This window comes from Castor canadensis, chromosome 6, assembly GCF_047511655.1.
Source record: "Castor canadensis chromosome 6, mCasCan1.hap1v2, whole genome shotgun sequence".
NCBI classification, from domain to species: Eukaryota; Metazoa; Chordata; class Mammalia; order Rodentia; family Castoridae; genus Castor; species Castor canadensis.
The window spans coordinates 37449723-37475224 of record NC_133391.1 but is presented as its reverse complement, the minus strand read 5'-3'; the positions used below and the strand labels follow the sequence as shown (position 1 = coordinate 37475224).

At 47.3% G+C, this 25502-nt stretch overlaps 1 protein-coding gene and 1 long non-coding RNA gene across 2 annotated transcripts in view; one reads left to right on the top strand and one right to left on the bottom strand.

Annotated features, from left to right (window-relative positions):
- The first annotated feature begins 8566 nt into the window (after positions 1 to 8566).
- Positions 8567 to 25502, top strand: part of Cd9 (CD9 molecule) — a 33871-nt gene continuing 16935 nt past the window's right edge. Inside the window, exon 1 of the mRNA XM_020158237.2 lies at positions 8567 to 8779. Within this exon, the coding sequence (XP_020013826.1) occupies positions 8714 to 8779 (66 nt within the window). The 5' untranslated portion in view covers positions 8567 to 8713. The remainder of the gene's footprint in view (positions 8780 to 25502) is intronic.
- On the bottom strand, positions 10345 to 12818 carry LOC141424073 (uncharacterized). The gene is made up of 3 exons (XR_012448900.1): positions 12606 to 12818; positions 12344 to 12466; positions 10345 to 12198 (listed from the first exon to the last, which is right to left on the bottom strand). It is a non-coding gene; the product is annotated as an uncharacterized lncRNA (long non-coding RNA).

Below are 25502 nucleotides of genomic sequence, written 5' to 3'. Positions count from 1 at the left end.
TGGAGACATCTCCCATGCTCATGGATTGGTAGAATCAACATAGTAAAAATGTCGATACTCCCAAAAGTAATCTACATGTTTAATGCAATTCCCATCAAAATTCCAATGACATTCATTAAAGAGATCGAAAAATCTACCGTGAAATTTATATGGAAACACAGGAAGCCACGAATAGCCAAGGCAATACTCAGTCAAAAGAACAATGCAGGAGGTATCACAATACCTGACTTCAAACTATATTACAAAGCACTAACAACAAAAACAGCATGGTACTGGCACAAAAACAGACATGAAGACCAGTGGAACAGAATAGAGGACCCAGATATGAAGCCACAAAACTATAACCAATTTGTCTTTGACAAAGGAGCTAAAAATATATGATGGAGAAATAGCAGCCTCTTCAACAAAAACTGCTGGGAAAACTAGTTAGCAGTCTGCAAAAAACTGAAACTAGATCCATGTATATCACCCTATACCAAGATTAACTCAAAATGGATCAAGGATCTTAATATCAGACCACAAACTCTAAAGTTGATACAGGAAAGAGTAGGAAATACTCTGGAGTTAGTAGGTATAGGTAAGAACTTTCTCAACGAAACCCCAGCAGCACAGCAACTAAGAGATAGCATAGATAAATGGGACCTCATAAAACTAAAAAGCTTCTGTTCATCAAAAGAAATGGTCTCTAAACTGAAGAGAACACCCACAGAGTGGGAGAAAATATTTGCCAACTATACATCAGACAAAGGACTGATAACCAGAATATATAGGGAACTTAAAAAACTAAATTCTCCCAAAACTAATGAACCAATAAAGAAATGGGCAAGTGAACTAAACAGAACTTTCTCAAAAGAAGAAATTCAAATGGCCAAAAAACACATGAAAAAATGCTCACCATCTCTAGCAATAAAGGAAATGCAAATGAAAACCACACTAAGATTCCACCTCACCCCTGTTAGAATAGCCATCATCAGCAACACCACCAACAACAGGTGTTGGCGAGGATTCGGGGAAAAAGGAACCCTCTTACACTGTTGGTGGGAATGTAAACTAGTACAACCACTCTGGAAAAAAATTTGGAGGCTACTTAAAAAGCTAGACATTGATCTACCATTTGATCCAGCAATACCACTCTTGGGGATATACCCAAAAGACTGTGACACAGGTTACTCCAGAGGCACCTGCACACCCATGTTTACTGCAGCACTATTTACAATAGCCAAGTTATGGAAACAGCCAAGATGCCCCACCACTGACGAATGGATTAAGAAAATGTGGTATCTATACACAATGGAATTTTATGCAGCCATGAAGAAGAACGAAATGTTATCATTCGCTGGTAAATGGATGAAATTGGAGAACATCATTCTGAGTGAGGTTAGCCTGGCCCAAAAGACCAAAAATCATATGTTCTCCCTCATATGTGGATATTAGATCAAGGGCAAACACAACAATGGGATTGGACTTTGAGCACATGATAAAAGCGAGAGCACACAAGGGAGGGGTGAGGATAGGTAAGACACCTAAAAAACTAGCTAGCATTTGTTGCCCTTAACACAGAGAAACTAAAGCAGATACCTTAAAAGCAACTGAGGCCAATAGGAAAAGGGGACTAGGAACTAGAGAAAAGGTTAGATCAAAAAGAATTAACCTAGAAGGTAACACCCACGCACAGGAAATCAATGTGAGTCAATGCCCTGTATAGCTATCCTTATCTCAACCAGCAAAAACCCTTGTTCCTTCCTATTATTGCTTATACTCTCTCTACAACAAAATTAGAAATAAGGGCAAAATAGTTTCTGCTGGGTATTGAGGGGGTGGGGGGAGAGGGAGGGGGCGGAGTGGGTGGTAAGGGAGGGGGTGGGGGCAGAGGGGAGAAATGACCCAAGCCTTGTATGCACATATGAATAATAAAAGAACAAAAAAAAAAAAGCTTCTGCACAACAAAAGAAATGGTCTCTAAACTGAAGAGACCACCCACAGAGTGGGAGAAAATATTTGCTGGCTATACATCAGACAAAGGACTGATAACCAGAATATATAGGGAACTCAAAAAACTAAATTCTCCCAAAATTAATGAACCAATAAAGAAATGGGCAACTGAACTAAACAGAACTTTCTCAAAAGAAGAAATTCAAATGGCAAAAAAGCACATGAAAAAATGCCCATCATCTCTAGTCATAAAGGAAATGCAAATCAAAACCACACTAAGATTCCACCTCACCCCATTAGAATAGCCATCATCAAAAACACTACCAATAACATGTGTTAGTGAGGATGTGGGGAAAAAGGAACCCTAATCCACTGCTGGTGGGAATGTAAGCTGGTGCAACAACCCTGGAAAACAATATGGAGGCTTCTAAAAAAACTAAACATAGATCTGCCATATGATCCAGCAATCCCACTCCTGGTGATATACCCAAAGGAATGTGACTCAGGTTACTCCAGAGGCACCTGCACAGCCATGTTTATTGGAGCACTATTCACAATAGCCAAGTTACGGAAACTACCAAGATGCCCCACTACTGACGAATGGATCAAGAAAATGTGGTATTTATACACAATGGAATTTTACTCAGCCATGAAGAAGAATGAAATCTTATCATTCGCAAGTAAATGGATGGAACTGGAGAACCTCATTCTGAGCGAGGTTAGCCAGGCTCAGAAGACTAAAAATCGTATGTTCTCCCTCATATGTGGACTTTAGATCTAGGGCAAATGCAGCAATGTGGTTGGACTTGGGTCACATGCTAAGGGGAGAGCACATACGGGAGGAATGGGGATAGGTAGGAATCCCAAAACTTGAAAGTGTTTGATGTCCCCACTGCAGAGGAGCTGATACAGCAACCTTAAAGCTACAGAAGTCAATATGGGAAGGTGAATGGGAAGTAGTGAAGAGGTCAGGTAGAGATGAATCAATTCGGGTTGCAATACACTTGTGCATGGAAGCAATGCTAGGAATCTCTCTGTATAGCTATCCTTATCTCAACTAGCAAAAGCGCCTTGTCTTTCTTATTATTGCTATGTCTTCTCTTCAACAAAATTGCAGAAAGTGCAGAACAGGTTCTGCCTGGAAGCGTGGTGAGGGGGAGGAGACGGGGGGGGGGGGGAGAGGGGGTTTGGGCAGGGGGCAGAAATGACCCAAACAATGTATGTACATATGAATAAATGAATGAAGAAAAAGAAAGGCCTTTATGCTAATCTTAGAATTTGGACATTAGATTTTTACATTCTCTATTTATTGTGCACCTGCTATGTGCACAGCACCATTCAAAATGCATAGGATACATCAGAGAACAAAATAGTTGAATCTTCCCTCACTCGTGGAGTTTATATTCTAGCTAAAGAGGTAGATAAATAACAATGCACCTTCTAAAAAGAACTCTCCACTCCATGAGAAGTTGGCAGTTGCTATGGAAAAGTCGTTTAGAAATGGTACTGGGGCTGGCGCCAGTAGTTCAAGTCTATTATCCTGTCTACTTAGAAGGCTGAGATCAAGAGGATCACAGTTCAAATCTAGCCCCAGGCAAATACTTCTCAAGACCCTATCTCAAAAATACCCAGCACAAAAAATGGCTGGTAGAGTGGCTCAAGTGCTACAGTGCCTACTTAGCAAGTGTGAGGCCCTGAATTCAAGCCCCCATAACACAAAAAAATAAAAATGAAGTTATGGGTGACAGTAGAACAGCTCCAGGTGGCCCACCGCCAATGACATTGCAAGACAATGAGTCCACTGATGTATGCAGAACTGAACAGGTGGATGGCAGAGAGACAGGGGGTGGATAGGCCATTTGCTTGAGTTGAGGGTGTTTTTAAAGGATGTGACCCATGTTATGGGTGGTGGCAAGAGGAATGAAAGTTAAGGAACCAACTCTGGGCTGAAATCAGAACGCCTGAGGTCTGATGTTTACTCACCAGTAAATCGTTATATCCTGCTTTAGACTTGGTTGCTCATCTTTGAAATGGACGGCACCTGCAGCTCTCCCCGAAACAACAAGAGAGATCCTAGCAAACAGGGATCACATCCGCTCAGCAGTTAAGAGGCTCAGGGAAGAAGAAGGAAGATGAAGGGAGGAACGAAGGGTTAAGGAGAGAGGAAGTCCTCAGAGATTTTGACCTCTAATCCTCATGTCTCTTTCAATAACTGCATTCAGTTTCTATGACTTCTGTAACAAATTACCACAAGTGTTGTGGCTTAAAATAACACATGTACAATTATCTTACAGTTCTACAGGTCACAGGTCTAAAACGAGTGGGCAGAGGTGCATTTGTTCCTCCTGGCCACTCTAAGGGGAGAATTCATTTCTTCTCCTGTTCCAGCCTCCAGGGGCTATCCACAGACACACCACCCTAGCCTCAGCTTTTGTCCTCACATCTCATTCTCTGGTTCAGTGTTCATAGGAACACTTTTGATTGCCTTGACCCAACAGGATAGTCCAGGATAATCTCATCTCAAGATCCTTGAATTTAATCACATCTGCAAAATCCCTTCTGCCAGGTAAACTGGCAGGTTCATGGGTTTGGGGGACAGAATGAGTCCTATCTAGAGAGCTGTAGAATGCATATCATGACTTGAATTTACGGAGAAGTAAGTTAAACAAAGAAAACACTGGGAGTGGTTGAGCGCTCACTGCAAGAGCTGAGAGAAAAACAGAGGCCCGAGGACAAAAGCCTGAGGAGGACATAGTCCCTGGCAGTCATTCTGTTCCATAGATATTTAAAGAGGGCCCACTGTAGACCAAGGAGGGCCTAAGAGCTCTGGAAAACAGAAATTAATCAAAGCAAGTGTATTTTGGAGGAACTCATCACCAAAATGTGTACCCATACAAGATGGTGACAAACAATGAGTCACACATGAGAAATTCAAAACAGGCAATCCATGAGGAAAAGACTGGAGTGTTCTCAGAAAGCTTCAAGAGGTGGTGGCATTGGAGTTCAGTAAGAGGAACACCAAAGGAGCTTGTAGAAGTAAAGAAGATGAACCAAGATGGCCACTGGTATGGTGGCTGGAAGGATCCTGGTGGCTCATGGGGGTGAGGAGAGGGAGTTCCTGCCTATTGCAGTATAAAGCCATTGCTCACAGTTGGGGGATTGAGCAGTCCCTGCAGGGTGCTGGATCATAGCAGAACTGGCCTCCAAATGTTCAAATCTTACCACCAGGGGGGGCACAGGAGCCAATGTGGCCCCGGAGCTGAGCCACTGGTTTTTAGGAAACAGGATACCCTGGGGAAGGAAAGAAAAGTTTTCCCATTTCTGCTCTAGAAAGCCTGGAAGGCCTGGCTGCCTCCATGTGATCTCTGACTCAGGGGCTTACCCAGATTTTCCTCTTCCAGTTAAATCAAACCATATTTTTTTCCATTTCTCCCTTTCCTGGTTGCCTACAGTCCTAACTGCCTGTAACAAACACACTTTGGCCCAGAGCCTCATTGCACCATAAAATGCCAGAGTGGAGGGGACTTTAACATCTCATCCAAAATATTCATTTTACAGGGTGAGGCAACAGAGGCCCAGAGACAGGAGTTGTCCAAAATAAACCATTGGGTTGGAACCAAGACTAGAACACAGATTTCCTCACTCCTCACTCCAATGTTTTAATCACATGAGGACCCCCTGCCAGACATGGTGGAACAAGTCTTACCTCAGTAACCTGAGGCAGGAGGGTTGAAAGTTTGAGGCCAGCCTAGGCTACAAAGTAAGACCTTGTCTCAAAAAAAAAAAATTAAAAGAGCTCCTGATTGTATGTAATGTGACCCTAAACTATAGTCTACACTTCACTGTTCCTTGAGTATAAATAATAATAGAAATGGTAACCACAAGCAACAATTCTTATACCAAGGCCTCCATGTATGGATTGCCTCCTTCAGTACTCAACAGTTACCTGAAGAAGTAGTTTCTATTGTAAACTGAAATGTTTACTCGACCCCTCCCATCAGCGCTTAAGGCAGCAGAAGGAAGAGAACAAAAAGAAAAGAAAATCTTTTTTGCTTTAGACCTGTTCTCCCAAGACAGGTGGACTCTGGCCAGAGTTGCACAATGGGATACTGTTTTTCTACCCCACCCCAGCTCCCCACTGTGCTTCACACACTGATGGAACCATCCCCCATGGGCCCTGAGTGAGGCTGAGGAAGTAAAATAAAGCCTTAGACATTCCTCTTGGCCTTGGACTCAAATTAGATTCTGCCTCTCCTTCCTTATCCTCCTTCATCCCCTACTCATGCATTACTGGTTGTTTCTCCAGAAACAATGAAACTGGGTGGTTTCATTGTTTCTGTGCCTTTCTACATACAGTTCCCTTTGACTGGAATTCCCTCCTGCACTATCTACTGATGTGCCAGCTTCCAAAGTCAGGTACCATGGTTGGGGTCCCCTGATCTGGGAGACCTCAGGCTGACTTAAGGATGTGCCCTGAATTTCCACTTACACCTAGGCCACATCTCCCCTTCAGCAAAGATTCCACAGGCTTGTCAGTTAGTGGGTCTCTTTGCCCTCCACTTTGATTCTTCCATGCTATTTATCCATAGTTACAAGTGGTCTCATTTCAGTACCCTCAGCATCCTGCACTGTAAATAACATGTGACAAGGTCTCAGGAAACACTAGAAGAACAAACAAGTGAATTAATGAATCCATCTGGCTTCTGCTACTTTACCTCTGACCTCTCCTACTCTCACCTGGTCTCCTCACCAGATTTTTCCATCCATAGCCCCACCTTCCTTCTCTGTCTCTCACCTGAACTACTCAGTTGTCTCCTAACTGACTTCTACCCCTCTCTCTGCTCACCTTTCACCTACTACTGCTCCCCTCATATAATCAAATTGCATCTCCCTAAATACATCTCAATTTTCCCTCCAACTCCCTAAAGCTGACCAAACAATGAGGAGCTTACTTCCTGCCCCTCCTGCCCTACTCACCCAAGTAAGACCTAAAATCCAGGTGGGGATCCACCTGATACATTCAGCTGAACCATTTGACAGCCTGAACCCTTCCAGAGTCTCTCACTCTCAGATTGCAAAGCCCAGAACCACTGGGCTCTTCCTCACCTCCCCCACACATGCCCTCTGCTGAACTGGGAGCCCACAACTCTAGCCTTTGCCCAGGATTCTCCCCTAATGGTAACTTTCACTTTGGGATAATTGGTTCTTCCCAACCGAAGTCAGGGGCCCTCCTCTGAGCTCCCTTACCACAGCCACCAGCAGCCTTCCTCCCTTTTGGCTGGCTGCTTCTCTCCCTCCTCCACCAGGTTCTGAGCTCCTGCAGGGCAGAAACAGGATCTAATCCATTATTTTCAACTCCTGCATCTAATAAAATACCCTTCTAAAGTAGATTGTGGAAAAATACTTTTGAATGAATCAATCAGTCAATGAAACAAGTCTAATGGTTATAACAGCAAAATAAGAGCAACAGTGCTGACAACAGTGGCTGCGTTTCTGCTGAGCGAATTTTTGACTGACGTTCTTTTTGCTCTCGATATTTTCTGTAATGAGCATGTTTTGCTATTGTAATAATAAAGAACACTAAAGGAAACTTCATTTTGAAAAAAAGAAAACCTCCTCACCCAGTAATAAGAATGAGGAAAGAAGTCTTTAAAGAGCCCCTTCTACAGGTGAAGGGGCAGGGCAGCCAGCCAGGGGCACACACCACCTGCAGCGCTACACCAGGTGAAGCCCAGTAGTGGTGGGGCGCCAGGTGGGGCAGAAAGTCGACAAGGCAGGGCAGAAAGTTCTGCACCGGACCTTGAGTGCAAGATGAGGAATTTCAACTTGGGTCACTGAATGTCGGGAGCTACGGAAATTTTTTGAGCAAAGGAGAAGCGCTGGGCACTTGGTAACCATTCCAGCGGCAGCAAGGAGCAGTCAAGGAGCAAGACGCAAAAAGGCGCGGGTCGTAGAGTAGAAAGAAGAAGACGGGATGCGAATTCCCTCCTCCTTTCTTAGGCATTTAAACCACAAGTCCAAACAAGACCTTCTGGACAGCTGTCCAGCCCTCGGCCATGTTACAGATGGGTATTTGATCATTACTTTCATAAGCCTCGGCGGTCTTCCCACCTAACGGCTAATCCTCGTACTCCATATGATACACCAAATAAGAATATGTTCAATGAGTAAAGGTTTGTATGGAGACGCCTGAAAGAAATCAAGTCAGGCAGCTTCCCTTCAAATCGGGGTTAAAGCAAGAGCCAGCATTGTGGCCGTGGGGCTTGGGTAAGGTTCTTTCAACCTAAACGACCCGGGAAGTAATGTAAAGAGCTTGGGCGGGGTGCGCAAAATCAATCAGGGCGAACCCGAAGGGCGAGGCCTCCGTATAACTCTTGGGTAAAAGTGGCAAGGGGATGGCGGCCTGGAAAGACCCCAGCACGACTGGAAGGATAGAGGGAAGAAGGAGGAAGAAGGCGGGAAGGAGATCGGGGTAACTCCGATGGATGGGGACAGGGTGAAAGGCGGATCTGCGCCGCAGCCGGGGCAAGAGCCGGGGAACCTGGGCCAGGGCTGGCGCGGGGCGTGGGCGGAGCAGGTGGGGCCGGGGGGCGGGGTCGGAATTCTATAGCACATGCGCACCGCAGCGGGCCGCGCGCCGTAAGGAGTGGCACTTTTTTAAAGTGCAGCCGGAGGCCAGTCTGTATCGGCCAGCACCTCTGTCTGGTGCGATCCCCTCTGTCCCAGCCGCAAGCGCCCCCAGTGCCACACCAATCCGGCCCAGGCCAAGACAGCCTGCACCATGCCTGTCAAAGGAGGTACCAAGTGCATCAAATACCTGCTCTTCGGATTTAACTTCATCTTTTGGGTAAGTGAGTGTGACTGCCGCGCGCGCCTCTACGGAGCCACCTGTTCCCGGCCCCAGACACTGTCCGCGATCTGGGGTGCCCCGGCGGCTGGGAGTGCCGGTAGCTGGCACCGCCCGCGCCGGCAGACTGAGCGAGAAGAGAAAGGGCGCTGAGACTGCCAGCTGGCTCGCCCGACGCGGGCGGGACGCGCACGTTCGTGGGGGACTCATTCGAAGCTGGGGGACCTGGTGGGCCCTGTGCAGACGGGTTTCGGTCCCCTCGTTTGCCTAGAATTTGAGGTAGGGTTTGTGTCTGCTTCCATCCCGAGCCTCCTCCGATTGCAAAAAGGGAAGGTGGCAAGAAGAATCGCACCCCTCATCGGGGAACTCGAAGCCCTGGCCTGGGAGGAGTGTGGAGGGCAGGGCAGTTCGAGACCTGATTGGGGTCCCAGTTCGAGACCTGGTTGGGGTCCCACAAGTGGCAGGGGTGGATGCAGGCGTTCTAAAGGACCCGGTGTCGCAGGCAGGGCTCATAGAAAAGTTCTCACTTTCACACTGGAGAGGAAGGGGACAGGGTCCTCCTTCCATCTGGAGGAGGAACCTCGCAGGCCTGGGTTTTCCCAGACTTTGATTTTGAGCCGGCCGTGAGAACATCCTAGCTCCCTCTAAGCTACCTGAAAGACTAGCTTGTCTTGATTCTTTTTTCAAGAGCAATAACTATCTTCACTGGAGAGAACTCTGGGAGAGTTGGAGAAAGGGTGAGGGAGGGGTTGATGCCTATCGGCCCCTCTAGTGAGATGAGTCCTGCCTTTCTGCATTTCCGGGAGAGATCAGGTGCCTCCTGCTGCCGGACCTGGAGGGCTTCGGCCTCGACTCTGACCGCTCCCGGACAGCCCACCCAACGGCTGGGCGGGGCCACGGAGAATATCCCTTCACCTGGAGAGGACCCAGGGACGCCCGCTGCCCATCCACTCAGCCTTTCTGCAAATGAGAAGCCTGAGAAAGGCAACAGGCACAAAGGAGCTGGTCCACTCTCAAGGAACCTCCTTAGGGGATTGAGGGGCCACCCAGGGGCAGAAGCAAGGAGTCCAAAGGACCTTTGTGTCCTGGTTCTGAGGGCCACATCTGCATGCAGATGAACAGTATTTGCCCCGCTGCAAGCAGGAAAGGATTTTGCCAGGCAACCCCTGTGCCACCCTCAAGAAAGATGGCAGTAGAACCACGTGTGTGCCACCAGAGGCCTGTATGAAAAAATCCAGTTATTCTTGGGGCTAGTTACCGGGGTGCCTGTCATCATCTGGGCAAATGTAGGGGTTAATGGTGTTGTTCAGCCTGAAGGAGTGGTAGGGAAGCGTTTTGCAGTCTATGGGGACTGAGCTACACCCAGTACACACTGTAGTGAGGAAAACACAGGAGTGGGCACTCCCTCCTACTGTTCCCACCAGCTGCCAGGCTGGGCTTCCTCTACTTACCAGCACTGGGCACCACACCACAGAAGAATGTTTAAAGGCTTGTCAACCTAGGCTGGCCCCACCCCACCCCACCCTTGTCCTTTAGGGAGTTTTCCTCTCCCTCCGATAGCAGTCTCTTCCTTGGCAGTCTATTGGTGGGGCCCAGCTGTCTGCCTAGACAGCATCAAGGCTGGCGGGGGGGACCATAGACTGCCACAGTGTGCCTGAATATCTCCATCTGCCCCCACGGCTTATGCAGGAGGCTACCCCAAGTCGTCTCAGTCTGTTGCCTGCTGGCCTACAATCTGTCCCTACTCTCTCCAGCCTGCCACCCCAGTCCATTTCAGAGCTCTCTGCCTGGGCTAGGTGCTGCCAGTTAGCTATGCCACCTGAAACCCAAGCTTTTCCCTCCGGAAGTGTTTGGTTTTAGAGTTGGGGATAACTATACATGGTGTACTCCAGCCCTCTTGTTCACAGTGAGGAAGGAGAAAATCAGAGAGGGAGATTTGTCCAGGATCACAGGCTGAACCAGTTCTACAAGCCCTGTGTCCCTTGCCTTTCTTCTCTGTCTGTCTCATAGGTAAGGAGCTGAGCAGTTTCTTGAATTATTGTTCACCTGTCCTGGGACTCTGTAGAAACAAAGTCATCCTCTAGGACACAATGAAATAAAGGGATGTTATAATCTACTCATACAGTGTTTTACAGTCTGTAAAGTTCCTTTTATCCCCAAGTCCCATGACACAGCCAACTCAGGAAGCATTATCCCCATCTTACTGACTAATCACCAGAAATCTGGTCCCCAGAGAGGGTAAATGACTTATCCATGGTTAGGTAGAAGATGCCTTACCAGCAGCAGGGTTTTACTGCTTAATGGGAATGAAGACGAGTGGGATGAAGCTCCCCGAAATCTCATAAGACAAACTACGGTCTAGGGGAACTGGTGAGAGTATAATATGACCACTTTTTTCTGTCTTGATATCAGTGATTTATAAACTTGGCATTTGAAACCCAATATGGGCCTTAAAAAAAGCAGGAATTGGAAGACTAGGGTCCATCAGCTCCTCATGTGCAGAAGATGCTAAGAAGGGGCAGGTAGCAGGGATCCAGAGAGAAGCCAGCCTCCATGGTAGTGGGGACAGTGGGGGGGGAGGGGCCATGTCACTTCCCCTGCCCCACCCTTATCCCTGTGGGTTACTCAACTACTGAGCCTGAGCAGCCTGCCTGCCATCCCCAAGTTGGGTGTCTGATGCCGACAGCCAAACCACAATCAGTCTGTTTTTCCAACCTCCCCAGAGCCAGTCTCCCCAGGCCTATTTTGGTGTCCCTGCATTTCCTTCAGACCTCCCTGCCTCTTCCTCTCATCTCCCAAGAAAAGATTGAGAGTGAAACATCTTACTGATGTCTGAGTGATAGATGACAAAAGTATTTCAGGCTATAAAGCGAGAAACTAGGTTTGGGCCATGCTAGCAATATGTCTTCCCACACACACACACACCCGCCCCCAGTTTTTTGTTTTTGTTTTTGTTTTTTCTCCCAGGGTCTTGCTATGTAGCCCAGGCTGGCCTCAAATTTGTGATCCTCCTGCCTCTGACTCATCTGTCCCCATTCTATTTCCCCTGATCCTAAACTTGCATAGTGAGGGCTTTCTGTCCTTCATGATCAAGTGAGGGAAGAGTTTGGACCAAGGACATGACAGGTTGTTTATACTGAGAAAGCAAGTTCCTGCTCCTACCACCCTATGTCCCTTTGCTCACTTTCTCCTACTCCTTATTGTCCCTCAAGGATAGAAATAGCTGGGCAGGAAGGGAAGGGAAACACATCTTCTTCCCCAAGAAATGGTGTCACCCAGATCTGAGGGAGGCTACTCGAAAACATGGATAGAGGCCTGGACCAGGAATTCAAAGGTCTGAGTGTGAGTGCAGTCCTGTCCCCAGCTGGCTTGGGAACCTTGGGCAGGTCACGGTTCTGCTTCAGAGTCAGTTTCCTTATCTGTAAAACCAATGGGTTGGAACAAATGGTCTGAGAAGGTCAAACTCAGCCTATGAAACCAACCCACCCTGCCATCTACAGCAGTTAAGACTTTCCCACACAACCCAAATAGAAGTCAGAAAATGGAAATGAACTTGACCTTTACCTTCGAGCAAGATCCTAGTTCTTGCATCTCTTCTCTGTTACAGTTCCCTCTACTCACCATGGTAGGGTCTTTCTTTTGGGGATTCTGTTGTCATTCTGTTTGCCTTAGCCTTTGGTGGTCCTCCTATGGTGTAAAGGTCAAAGCACCAGCTGTGGATTTAATGTCCTCATCCCCACAGGGTGGCAGTGAGGGTCAAAAGAATGGATGTAATGCTGTTAGCATAGAAGCATAGCAGTAGATGTGGGCAGCAAGGTTTACTCACTAGTGGAATGTGATTTGGGATTCTGGAGAAGGTAGAAGCAATTCCCTGAAAAGTATGAACATTTAAACAACAGGTTAGCCCAGAGCACACCCCAAATCTACGCAGCTTCTCTTCTTTTCCACCTCTTCTGCATCAGTGCCAACCTCATTCTCCACAGCAAAGCACTAACTCCATTTCATGTGTTGCTACACGTTTGACCCAAGGAGAGCCCTTCTGAAAATAACACTCTGTAGCCAAGAAATTGAAGGCATCAGAATTCACGGTCTGGGCGTGGTATGGCCCAGTGGTGTTGCAGTGGCAGGAAGCCCCTCCTTCCACCAGCTCACTGCCTTGCCTGAAGCTGTTTGATTTGGATGTTGCTTGGCTGAGCAAGGGGCCTGACTGCTTCATAAAACGGTTTCCCATGTCTGGAGCCCAGGGCTCCTGAGCTGGGGGTGACGCTGCCTTGTTTGTACTGGAGCTGGCTGGTTGGGGAGAGGTGAGCTGAGGCTAGGTGTCTGTTCTGCTAAGGAAAACAGGACTTGTCTCCTGCCCAGATCTTTGGTTTCTCCCCAATCCCAGCCATGGTTGCCAACAGTACAGACCCAGACTCGTGATATCTGAGCAGTGGTAAGAAGGATTCCTGCACATGCACTCACACTTAAACTCTTTCACACATGCACTCTTTCTCTGTTTTCAAAGCCGCTGACAGCACTATCCCAGACCTTCCTTGCTCTCTGTGCTCAAAGGAAGCAGCTGCTGGTTACAACCCAAATTTGGAAGAAATTTGATAAGCAGCCCTATCGGGGAGCTCCTCGCCGGCACTTACTCCCCTAAATGAACTTTCTGTGGCTTCTGGACTCACAAAACTGCATTCTCACACCTTCCTTTGGGAGGAGTGCTGGATGGGAACCTTCCCTCTTGCACAGAGTTCTATGGCCTGGGGTGGTTCTGTTTGTTTTCCTGTTGGGGTGTGGCTTCTGGAATTGCTAAAACAGTTTGAACTTAATAATACCTTGGATTTACAAGTGCATCTTTTTTTTTTTCTGTAGAACACAAAACTTAATGGGTTTTGCTTGAAGTCTTTGGCTGGAGGTAGGGACCTGAGGTCAAGGGTTTCCACAGCTTCTGTGGTCCTGAAGCTGCATTTGTGTTCTGGATTCTTCCCTCACCTTGTTGGGTCAGTGGACCTTTAACTGGATGGTCAAAGTTTTTTTGGTTTTCAATCAAAGCTTTGCAGAAACAGGCCTTACCTCTTATAGAGAGCAAGGAAGTCTTTCTTTCAGGGTGTGAAAAGTTTAGACACAGGCTCTGGACTACCAGGAAAAACCCATTGTAACTGAAGAAACTCTGGAGACAAAAAGGACAAATCTTTATACCTCCTGTAAGTTGATGTTTTGGAGTTCTGAGTGCAGGTCACCCTCCTGCTTCATTCTGTGGAAAAAGTGACGGCGGTCCAGGGGCATTTTCATTTTCCATCGAGTGATAGTGTGCAGCTGTGGAAAGCAACACCCTGTTCCCTCAAATGAGATAATTTTATAATAATCACGTCCATCTGGTAATTTCCTTCCCCTCTCCCCCAAAAAAACTTATCTGCGAGTAGTTTTTAAGTGTTGTACATATGCTATCTCTGAGATATTAACCTTTTTTGGGAATACCATGAAACCATTGGGCTCTGACTCCACACACACGCACAAAAAAATAATGTCATGCCCATTGTTTTGCTTTTTTTTCCTGGAGGCCCATGAACTTTAAGTCATGAATGCCTTGTACTGGTTTTTCTCCCTTGGTTTTCAGGCAACCCCTGCTCTGTCCTGAATCTCATGTTTCTGCTATGAGATGCTAGTTTCCTCACCTTCACTCAGGGGCTACATGGGGGAACTAAGGAGGGGCAGTGCAAAAGGCTTAGAAACCCTAAGTTCAGGCTGGGGATGTAACTCAATGGTAGAATACTTGCCTAGCATGTATGAGGCCCTAGATTCAACCCACAGCAATGGAGATGGTGAGGGAGAGGGACGAGGAGGGAGAGAGAGAGAGAAAGAATAAGGAGGAGGAGGAGGAGGAGGAAGAAGAAAGAAGAAAGAAACCCTCAGTTCCCATGATGATCATGTACAGCCCAGAATTTACAGTGGAGGGCCAGCCTCCCCACCCATCATCTGACTCTCAGCTTAATCATTGCCCAAGGAGTGGCTTTGACTCTCACTTAGTTTAATGAGTGTTCTGCATTTCAGTGTACATGAAGAATCCAGCGTGAGCTTCCAGCCAAGTTTTGTTTCTTGGGTTAGATTTTCCCATACCTTGGGTGATTTGGGCAGGTCGCTCTCTCTCTCTCTCTCTCTCTCTCTCTCTCTCTCTCTCTCTCTCTCCCTCCCTCCCTCCCTCTCTCTCCCTCTCTCCTCTCTCCCTCTCTCTCTCTCTCTCTCCCTCCCTCTCTCTCTCTCTCTCTCCTCTCTCCCTCTCTCTCTCTCTCCCTCCCTCTCTCTCTCTCTGCCCCTCCCTCTCTCTCTCCCTCCCTCCCTCCCTCTTTCCCTCCCTCCCTCTCCTCCTCCCCATTCCTTTCTCTCTCTCCCTAACTCCCTCTTTCCCACCAGATGGAGCCTGGAAGTCCTAAACAGCCTTCTCTCATCTTGCTTCTGAAGACTTGGAGGGGCAGAATGTCTCACAGGGGATTCAAGAACTTTAAAACCTTGAAATCTTTAAGTTCTTGCTCAGACTTCATGCCAAGTCCTGTGTAGAGAGCTGAAAGTTGCTGCTGCTGTGGGAAAGTAGCTGACCTTTACCAGATAGATGCACACGCAGGGTTCCAGTGACCTGGGTAGCCATGACTCCTACCAAGCCCCCTCCTCCAGACTTCTCAATGTCAAATGCAGCCCTTGCTCCCACCCCCAGTCTGAGCTGCCTGTGCACCTCCAAATATAGAAACAATACAGTCCTTGTGTGGATCATAGGAAATGTCCTACCTAGCCTTGGGGTTAAAAATGCTGTAAACTGGACAGTTTTATTGAATTCCAAATAGATTTCCATAACATTCTAGTTTTTGTTTTTTTCCCAACCTACATTGATTACATCTACAGCATGACAAGTGATAACATGAATTTGTTAAAACTAAATGAAAAGATCAGTAAGGCCACTTGTTTGTGAACTCACCATGGCTTTTGTGGCCATAGACGGCAGGTGTTTGAATGCACACCACCTCTTCCCTTCTAGGTGCACAATAGCAATGTCCCATCTTGCACGCATGCCCCAGACCCATGCCTTAGTAGTGATGGGTGTTTGGAGGAGGGGAAACCATGCACCCCTTCCCACATAGCCCACTCCTACAGACCAATGTACACCTCAGAGACAGGCCCGTCCTGCTTCCTCCTGCTCTATGGTGTGGGTGCCTCCTCTTTGTGATATGGGGCTGTGGGTTTGAATCTATTACTATTGCATTCAAGTGTTTCAAAACCTCCTTTACCAGCCTGGGAAAAATCTTTCCATCCTCTGTTTTCCTCCAATGAGATCAAGGTCCTGAGTCCCTAAGAAAGAAAATTCATTACAAATAGAAATTAGACTCTTTTCCAGTGCTAGGGAGACACCCTTAGTCCTTCTTTATAATGGGATGCTGGCATTAGTTTCACAGGTGCCTCCAGGACCCTGTGGTGTGGCTCAAGAGCTAGTGCCCAGGCTTTAACGCAGGCCTGGTGGTGCCATCTTGTGCTGTTTGCCATTTGCACTGTGAGGGAGGAGCAGAAGTTCTGGGTCCCACTTCAGGACCATTTATTGGCTGCTGGGTGGACCACAGCCCTGTTCTGTGGACAGTGGCCAATGGGTGGCTACAGCAGTAATGAAGCCAGGGTAAGAGGAAACCTGCCACATTGCTCTAAAAGATCCACTTCCCAGAGTACTGCTGGCTGGTAGGAGCACTCAGGCCAGAGAGAGGAAGCCCCAGCTCCTGCTTAAGTCTGTCTGTCCATTTGCAGCTCCCCTAAGGGAAGCCAATTCCAACAACCATGTGCACATTGCGGTACTGGGGCTTGCACTAAGGGCCAACACCTTGAACCACTTCACCAGCCCTTTTTTGTGATTTTTTTTTTTTCCAACATAGTGTCTTGCAAACTATTTGCCCAGGCTGGCTTCGAACTGCAATCCTCCTGATCTCTGCCGCCTGAGTAGCTAGGATTACAGCCATGAGCCACTGGCGCCTGGCAAAAGATGCCACTTTTGAAGTAGAATCAGATGTGGTTAGGAGAGACAGAAAGGGAAAAATTCGGGCTTGGAAATTTAAAAAAAAAAAAAAAATCAAACCCAACAGTTCAAAGATGGTGGTATAGGTCAGAGGACCTGGGTTTGATTCCTTGCACTGGGCCAGGGTGAGGGGGTGGTAGGGAAGATACAATTTAACAAAATAATTGAGAATTTGGGCTTTGTAGTTAGACAGTTCTGGATTCCAGCTCAACTCTGCTATTTATTTGTAGTGTGATCTCAGACAAGCAACTTAACTTCTGTGCCCCAGTTTTCTTATCTAGAAAAATGGGAGATGGTATTTCCTATTAGGGGCCAATTATGAAAATTCAGTAGTTCAGGTGAAGTGCTTGGGGTAAGGGTGGAACATAAAGAGCTGATGTTTGAACACTTGCCATCTGAAAATTAAGAGACCCAAAATGAAGGTTGGGATAGTGGCACAGGGACCAGGTAGGTGATAGGTAAATTTGATTCTTTCCCTCTTGGTGACTTGGCAATTAGAATTCCCCATGTTGGGAGAGGAGGACATTCAGCTGAGTGGTGCTGAGAGTGCTTTTTGCCGATACTACCAGACCATGCACCATATGGCATTGCTTAAAAGCTGTAGAAGAAGGAACATCTCCCACCTCTGGGGTCCTGCAAACACATGATCACTTGTTCCAAGAGCTGCTGGTCCACATGGTACAATGCGTAAGCGACAGGGTGTTTGTCTCTTCACCAGACATCTTAGTGAGGCATGCACCGTGGAAAATAAATGTGTGACATTCTGGAATTTAAAGCAAAACATCCCGAAAACAATCCCCCACATCACATGATTTTAGTTAAGATCAGAATGCCTGCTTTCAGCAGAAAAGGGATTTATTTCTGGGCTGGCCAGTGTGTGTGATACACCTGACATGCAAGCAGTGGAGACTCGAATGAGATTCCTCCTTTAGAAGGAGGTTACCTTAGGCCTTGCACATACGAGGCAAGACTCCATCACCTAGCTGCATTCCCCAAAGGCTCTAGGGTTTTTTGGGTTTGTTTTTTGTTTGATTTTCTTTTTGTTGTTGTTTTGTTTTGTTTTGCTTTTGGTTTTTTGTTGTTTTGGGCAGCACTGAGGTTTGAACTCAGGATCTTTTACTTGCTAGGCAAGCACTCCTCCACGTGAGCCACAGCTCCAGCGCTTTTTTGCTTTAGTTGTGTTTCAGGTAAGGTCCCATGCTTTTTGAAGGGCTCTGGTTTTTTAAATGATGCTGACTTTGTCCTTGGAAGAGAAGATTTCTCAACTCTTGAACTTGTCCAGGCCCGATAACTACCTCATTTCCATGAAGGAACGCTGAGAAAAAGCTTATGTGTCCCTAAATCCTCTGCCACACCCTGGAGAGGGGACGAAGCCACCTCCCTTCTACTGGGGATGAGACAGGCATCTGGGTAACTGGCCTCTGCATGTGACAGAGGAAGAGAGCCCACAGTTGAGTCACCCTGTACTTGCTCTGTGACCATGGGTATCACTTTACCTCTCTGAGCCTGTTTCTCCCTGGCCAACTGGGATGATCCTTGCCATCTCTCAGAGTATAAGGCAGCACCACCCCCCACCCCCAACCAACAATCAAAAGGGGCAGCAGGAACTTACAGTAAAACTCTGCACTCCCGATATTCCTTCTCTCCCTGGGAAACCTCTCCTTTCATTATTGTTATTCTTGCAGGGAATGTTCTGGTGAAGTAATGAGCTATTCCAGCCTGAGGCCAGACTCAGAGCATTTACGCATAATTTTCCCTCAAAGAACCAGGCCACAGCCATGGTGGCACCCACCAGATGTAGCTGTGTTGAGCCTGCTTGGCCCCTCCACCCAAGAGCCCCTAAGTGCGCCCCAGAAAGGGAGCTCCCAAGGTCAGCCTGCAGGTCAAGCATATACTTAGAGCACCAGCAATTTGGGGAAAATAAACATTGACTTTAACTTTTATTTGTTTTATAACTTTGAGCTTTTTTAATGTTGAATTATGTGGATATCATAATCTTCTCAAAACTTGGCATACTGAGTGGCCACAAGAGGCAGAAGAATGCATGCCCAAGGGCCTGGCTTCTCATGGATGGTTGGGGCTTTTCTGTTATGGATCCCTATCCCTGATGCCATAAAACAACGGATAATAGCAAGGGGTCCTTTATGACCCAGGGTAATTATTAGGGGTAGGGAGTAGGGGAGTTGGCTTATTAGAAATGCAGACGTCTGTGGGAAGGCAGTAAATTGGTGACTCTCTCTAAGCCTCATTCTCCTTATCTGCATAATGAAGGCTGTAATACAACCAGTGGCTGGGTTGGGATGAGGAGTGTGGGGTGTTTACTGCAAAGCTGTCATCATGGGCCTGGCTCACAGTAAGAGCTCACAGTTAGCTTCTCCTGCTGTTGCAGTGGCTAGCATTACTGCCACCTCCCTGAAATGTTTTCAGACATCGAGCTTGTCCTAACCATTTATATTCATTTATATCTCACTATTTCAGCTCTAAAACCACATCACATAGGGTTGCTCGAGCTAAAAATTTACCTCCAGTCTCTTCTTTGAGATCACGAATTGGAGGGGTTATCTTTCCATCTGTCTACAGAGCACAGTTCGCATCTCCCCAGTCTGAGAGGTGGTGAGAAGAGGTACCTATTTGGCACATAGCTGGAAATACCCCGTAAGGATGCCAAATTGGCAAAGGCTCGCCACATGGAACATAATTTAGACTTTAACTTACAATAGTAATTTTTTTTTCAAAATCTTGCTTTGCTCCAAACCAAGAAGGGTGGCCTGAGCACCTCCCCTTCAGTTCACTCCTTATGCCTCTCAAAAGGGGGGTGATTTCTCTTGTCTGGAACTTTCTTGAGGCGTAGGACAATCAGCAACCAGATCCAAGAGGGGTCAAAGTCACCATTTCTTCTGCGCCATGGGTGTCAAAATGGGCAAGTAGAGCTAGCCCTTAGTGCACTTTTCCCCAGGACCCCTTCCTCTCCATCCTCAAGGGAGAGATGGGGGAGTAGAGAGAGACAGAGAGAATGGACCCAAGGGAGGAATTAGTGGTCACCTCCCTCCCCCCTTTCCTCACCTAGGCTGAGCTGACTCCCTGAATCTGAGTCATCTGTCATCAAGACAGGGCAGGGAGAGGAATCCTTGTTGCTGATTTAAGAGAGAGGGAGAGAGGGAGGAGCACTTTGCCAAATTCAAGATGTCAAAGTCACCCACCTGGATAGTGAGGAAGCACAGTACACGGGGAAGTACATAGCTTTCAGTCTACATGGACCTGATTTTGATCGAGCCCTGCCTGTTACTGGCTGTGTTGAAGAAGTTGCTTAACGCCTATGGGTGATGAGAGCAGTGAGATTCTGTACATAAACCACTTCCTATAGTGGCTGACACACTTGGGTCCTCACAGATGGCAACTGTTACTATTATTATCAAATCATCTTTGTGGCTATTGTTTATTTGCTTTTACCAGCCTCTGGAGGAGTTGCTCATGAACAGAAAACCCTGCCAGAAGCTGAGTCAATGCTAAAGCTAGATAACATAGCTTGACCACCAGCCTCTCCATGTTTTCTTGTTTAAAAGAAAAAAAAAAGATCTTTTTTAGAGTTTGGGGTGATGTGAGGTCAGAGTCCACTGTCATGCATAATAGCAACCTGGCCTAGGAAACCAGGGGTGTCTAGCACCAAACTTCAGCAGTGCAGAGGCCCTGGGAGCCACTGGCCTGCCCCTGAGTCACAGGGCTTCTCATGGGAGGATAGTGCTGGGCAGTAAATGCAATTTGTCTGTCAAGTGCAGGTTCTAACTTGAGTTCAGTATGGAGTTGGCCAGCCAGTTTCTCTCTTTCTTACCTCTGCCTTCCTTTCCATTACCTCCCTGTGTCCTCTTCCTTCACTATCACCAGGCAGCAGTTCCAAGAGGGCCCCAGAACTTTCCTGTGGCTTTAAGATGCTGGTGATGGGTTGGTGAGGGCATTGGAGCCCCCACTATCCCTGTGTCAGCATAAAGTTGAGGGTCTACCTTGCTCCTTTGTCATACTGAGGCTGTGTGATTGATCTTTGCACAGACAAGGAACTTGAGCTCAAAACAGCTCACACAGGGGCTGCTGGAGTGGTAGAGCCCCTGCCTAGCAAGCATGAGATCCTGAGTTAAAGCCCCAGTACCACCACTAAAAAAAAGCTATTCTCTGGGTTCAGAACCCTCAGCGAGAGCTTTTTCCTGCCCCTCCTGCTTGTGCCATGTTTAAATGAGGTGCTGAGTAGTGTCTTCAGACGTAAGCATGCATCAGAATCACCCGGGAGACGTGTTCAAACACAGACGATGGTACATACACCGCACACACACAAGTTTCCGCCTAGTCTAGATGGGGCAGCCAATTTGCATATCTGACAAGTTCTAGAGAGCACATTTTGAGACCCACTGGCTCAGCAGAGATTTCTCAAGTTGCCTTTGAAGATAAGATTTCAGAACTTGTGAGAGCTGCCTTAAAACTGCTGCTTGGTATAAGTCCAGAAAGCAGAAATCATCTGCAGAGAAGAGAAGGTCCCTGGACTGGGCCTGCCCACCAATCCCAGGGGTGGTTGAGGTCACAGGGAGACTTGTGGGCTCTAGAACTGTGATCTCTGGAGCCTTTCAACTCACCTGTAATAAACTGAAGTTAGTCCCAGGCCCTTATTGATGCTTTAAATACTGCCACGAGCTAATAGTTTGCTTGGCAGTTCTTCGGGAGGGCCAACCATGGTGTTTCTTTCACTGATTGGAGTTGGATTATGTTGTTTAACTGTGAGGTGAGCCTGGATGCAGAAGGGCCTGGAGACCTCTCGCACTGCCCAAGTGCCTTTGTCCCTCCACAGCCAGCAGCTCCTTTGAGATGGGGGAGGAGGGCACAGGAGAGGATTAGAGGAGGCTGTGGCATGGGATCCTGTTTGTTCTTGCTGGCATTGCCTGGCCCAGCCTCCCAACTAGTGACTCGCCCATCCCAGGCTTGGCATTCCCTGGTGAGCCAGGTTGCCATGGGGATGGGTGAGGCCAGAGCCCGCAGGTCTGGGTGGCCTGACTTGTTTTTAAATGCTGAAGCCTGTGTGAACACAGAGGGCCTTATCTCCACCTCTGAGGCTTACTTCAAGCGTGACTGACATTTTGGGGCCCAGAAAAGACTGGTGGGAAAACCTGCATCCTGGGTATTAGGTCTGTTGCTGACTTCCTGGGAGGTGTTTTGGACAACTATTGCCTGTGGTCACCTACAACAGGATTTTCAAAGCAAAACAAAAATCAGAGCAGATGCATCTACTAAAGGAAGGAATTAAAGAGAGCAAAGGTTCCTTTCCTGCCCAACCCAGGAACACCCCTTCCCTCCGGTTCCCTCCACTCAGCAAAGTCAGTCTGGAACCCCAGGAGGGGCAGACCTGTTCTACCTTCCCTCCCACTTCACTTCAGCCATCCCCATCTGACCTGAGTGGGGCTCTGGGAGGCAGTTTGTGGGTGTGAAGTAGGAAAATTTATGCATCTGTCTCTACCACCCAACACTCACACAGACTCTCACAGAAACCAGCAAACAGAGCTCCAGTGTCCTAAGTCACCCGGCTCCCGCCTGATGGCCTTCTCAGATCATAGGAGGATACACAGCAGACGTCCACAGAGTGCCCATGAGTTGCCCCATGGCCATGGCATGTCTTTCTTAAGGTTTATTACTATTATCATTATTACTGTCGTCGTTACTGTTTTTTTTACCTACAGAATCTGGCTGACTACTGCACTTCACAATTTTCAGAATATTTTACATGTGTTACTTCCTTAATCCTTACCTTCATCCTAGGTTGAAGGCAGGACAAGTATTATATTTTTTCTATACAAAAGAGGACTCTGAGGTTCAGAGAAGCTGAGGAAAGTGCTTGATGTCTAGAGCTTCTGGTGGCAGTGCCAGAATTAGGGCCCAGAATCTATGCCCATTGCCTGTGCAGGCATTCTGAGCAGAGGTGTGCCTTGGAATTGCCTGGGTACCTTAGGAATCCCCCCACCTCCACCCCGGGGTGGAGCTGAGGCAAATGCGTGTTTGGAATTCCCCAGTGATTCTCACACTCACCCTGTGTAGGTGCCCTAGATGGCACTACCTTGCCTCCATACAGATGACAGGTGGCAGCTGTAGGACCTTCTGTTCCTGTACTTCTATTTTGCTGCCTATCCCTTCCAGAAATAGATACTGCTTTTCCAAAAGGACAATGGGAAATAGGGAAGAAAATGATCCTCTCTTCCCAGACCCCATCCACTTAGCACTGTCCACCTCGACCCCTCTCAGTGTGGCAGGTATGGCTACCTCAAGTTTCCTCGGAGCACAGAGAGAAACCACTACAGAGAGTGGTCTGCATTCTGCACTTTTTAAGCTGGATGGGGAATGCTGATGAATATTTTGTTCTTTTTTAAAAATGCATGGCCAGTTAGGCCACATTACAGAAAAGGGGGGTCTAGCCAAGCCCACCCAGTATATTCACCATGAAAGGGTTTTTCTTTGAAATGAGATCTCTCCCATAAGCCAATGTGTCCTCCCACCTGAGTGATGGGCTGGATGCCACCCCACACACATACAGGCTGACACCCCTGTCATTGATCAGTTGCTGTCTTCCACGGCTCGGTGAAGGTGGCTCAAGTGGTTAGAGCACCTGCCTAGAGAGTATGAGGCCCTGAGTTCAAACCCCAGTACTGCCAAAAAAAAAAAAGTTTCTCTCTTCCTCTTTGTCACCTAGTCACCTTTCCACACCCATACTTCAGAGTTTCTGGCAATAAATCCACCTGATCTGTTCATACCATCTTAGGGTCTAGCTGGACCCAGTTTTGCAAGCTTGGCACAGGGTCCTCAGAACAGCCAGGTGCCACTAAGTTCCATTACACATTGGTTTTTGGTTTTTTTAATCCTTCTTTGGAATTGGAGATTCCCATTAACTCCAGATGTGCATTTCAGAGTAAGGTTTCTGGGCCTGTCCCGGTGGCAAGTTTTGCAATGTGACTCACCAAACTCCTAATCTTCACTGGGTGCCTTTAGCAAGATGTGCTTTTGGACGTGGGTGACTAAGGAAAGACAAAGAGGACCTGGGGTGTAGCCCAGTGGTAGGAAGCTTGCCAAGCATGTGCAAGGTCCTGAGTTCCATCCTCAGTGGAGGGAGGGAGGGAGGGAGAGAGAGAGAGAGAGAGAGAGAGAGAGAGAACCAGGAAACTGTCAATGAGCCTAAATTTGGGGCAGTCTTGGGGTCTTGTGACTCTAAAATTGGGTTAGGCCCCATGTGACCAGGTTACCTATGTCCATCCAAAACTGGAGCATCCAACTGGGTTTTCCAGAAGTATAGGGATACAGAGCAAGGAGAGCAGGATATGGACATTTCAAAGGACTTTACAACGATTTGCCCCTAAATCTTATGACATTAATCTTATGCAGAGAGAGAAATCCTTGCCATCTGCCACATATTCCCCAGCAAGCTCTTGGGGGTCTTTCTCAGTTTGTTATTGTTGCTGTTTATTTGTTTGTTTCCTTGGCAGTACTGGGTTTTGAACTCAAGGAATTGAATTTGCCTAGCAAGTTTTTGCTTGACCTCCAACCTATTTTGATATAGGTATTTTCTGAATACTGAAGGAGGTATTCAAACTACGGCCTCCTGAATAGTTTAGGATTACAGGCATGAGCTACTATGCCCGGCCTTTCTCAGTGTTTTCTCTGGGCAAGTAATTGTTCTTTGGTTTCTGACTCTTGTGAGCTATTAGGAGATGAATCTGGATGAACAACCTGGTGGGAAAGAATGCTTGGCCAAAGGGGAGAAGACCTCAGGTGGATTTCAGAGATCCTTCGTCATTGGAGACTCATTGGAGCATGTATCATGACTAGTCTGTCCAAAGAATGAATGGAGCAGGGGAGATATGCAAAAGACTAAGAAGTCATCCTGACCTCTAGTAGTTTGCAGTCTGATGAGATGTGAGACAAGTGTTCAGAGGAAATTTGGGCTGAAATACACTTGGAATTGCATTTCCCTGGAAGGAGACTGGAGAGCCATTGGCAAGGAAGAACAAGTCTAAGTGCCCAGGGTGGCATTTCAGGAGGAGGGACTTAGTGAGCAGAGGCAGGAATGCAGGGGGCTGACATGGGGGATTGAGGTTCCATCTAAGGGGCAGAGGAGGAGGCAGGGTTCAGTGGCATGGGCTCCTGGGGACCAGTTAAAGAGCTAAGCAGTTAGTGAGGATTTGGAGGTGCCAAAGGGACAGGGCAGGGCCACAAGGTTAAACAAAGAGAGGAGTTTGTTTCCGGTTTTGTTCTGTTTGTTTTTTATTTTAAGGTGGAGAGGCCTGCTTGTGTGTTGGCAGAAGCAGAGTTACAGAGGCAGGAAAGAGGTTAATTAATGGAGCAGGTCCTAGGAGGAGACAGGAATCTTTGAGGAAGAGAGAGAGAGATCGGCCCCAGCTGCTGCTGCCTTTTTAGAATTTTTGTAGAATACTTTCAACCTAAAGAAAAAGTTGCCAAGACAGGATAGAGTCCCTTTGGGCCCTCCCTAGTGTCTCCTACTGTTACATCCTACTTTTTATTATCGCAACATTTCTGTTAACCCAGCTCCACCTTACTAGGATGTTACATAGTGCTTTCATTAATGTCCTCTTTCTGTTCGAGAAGACCACATGACAGCTGTATGTATCCTAAATCTCCTCTGCGGTGTGACAACTTCTGTCTTTCCTCATT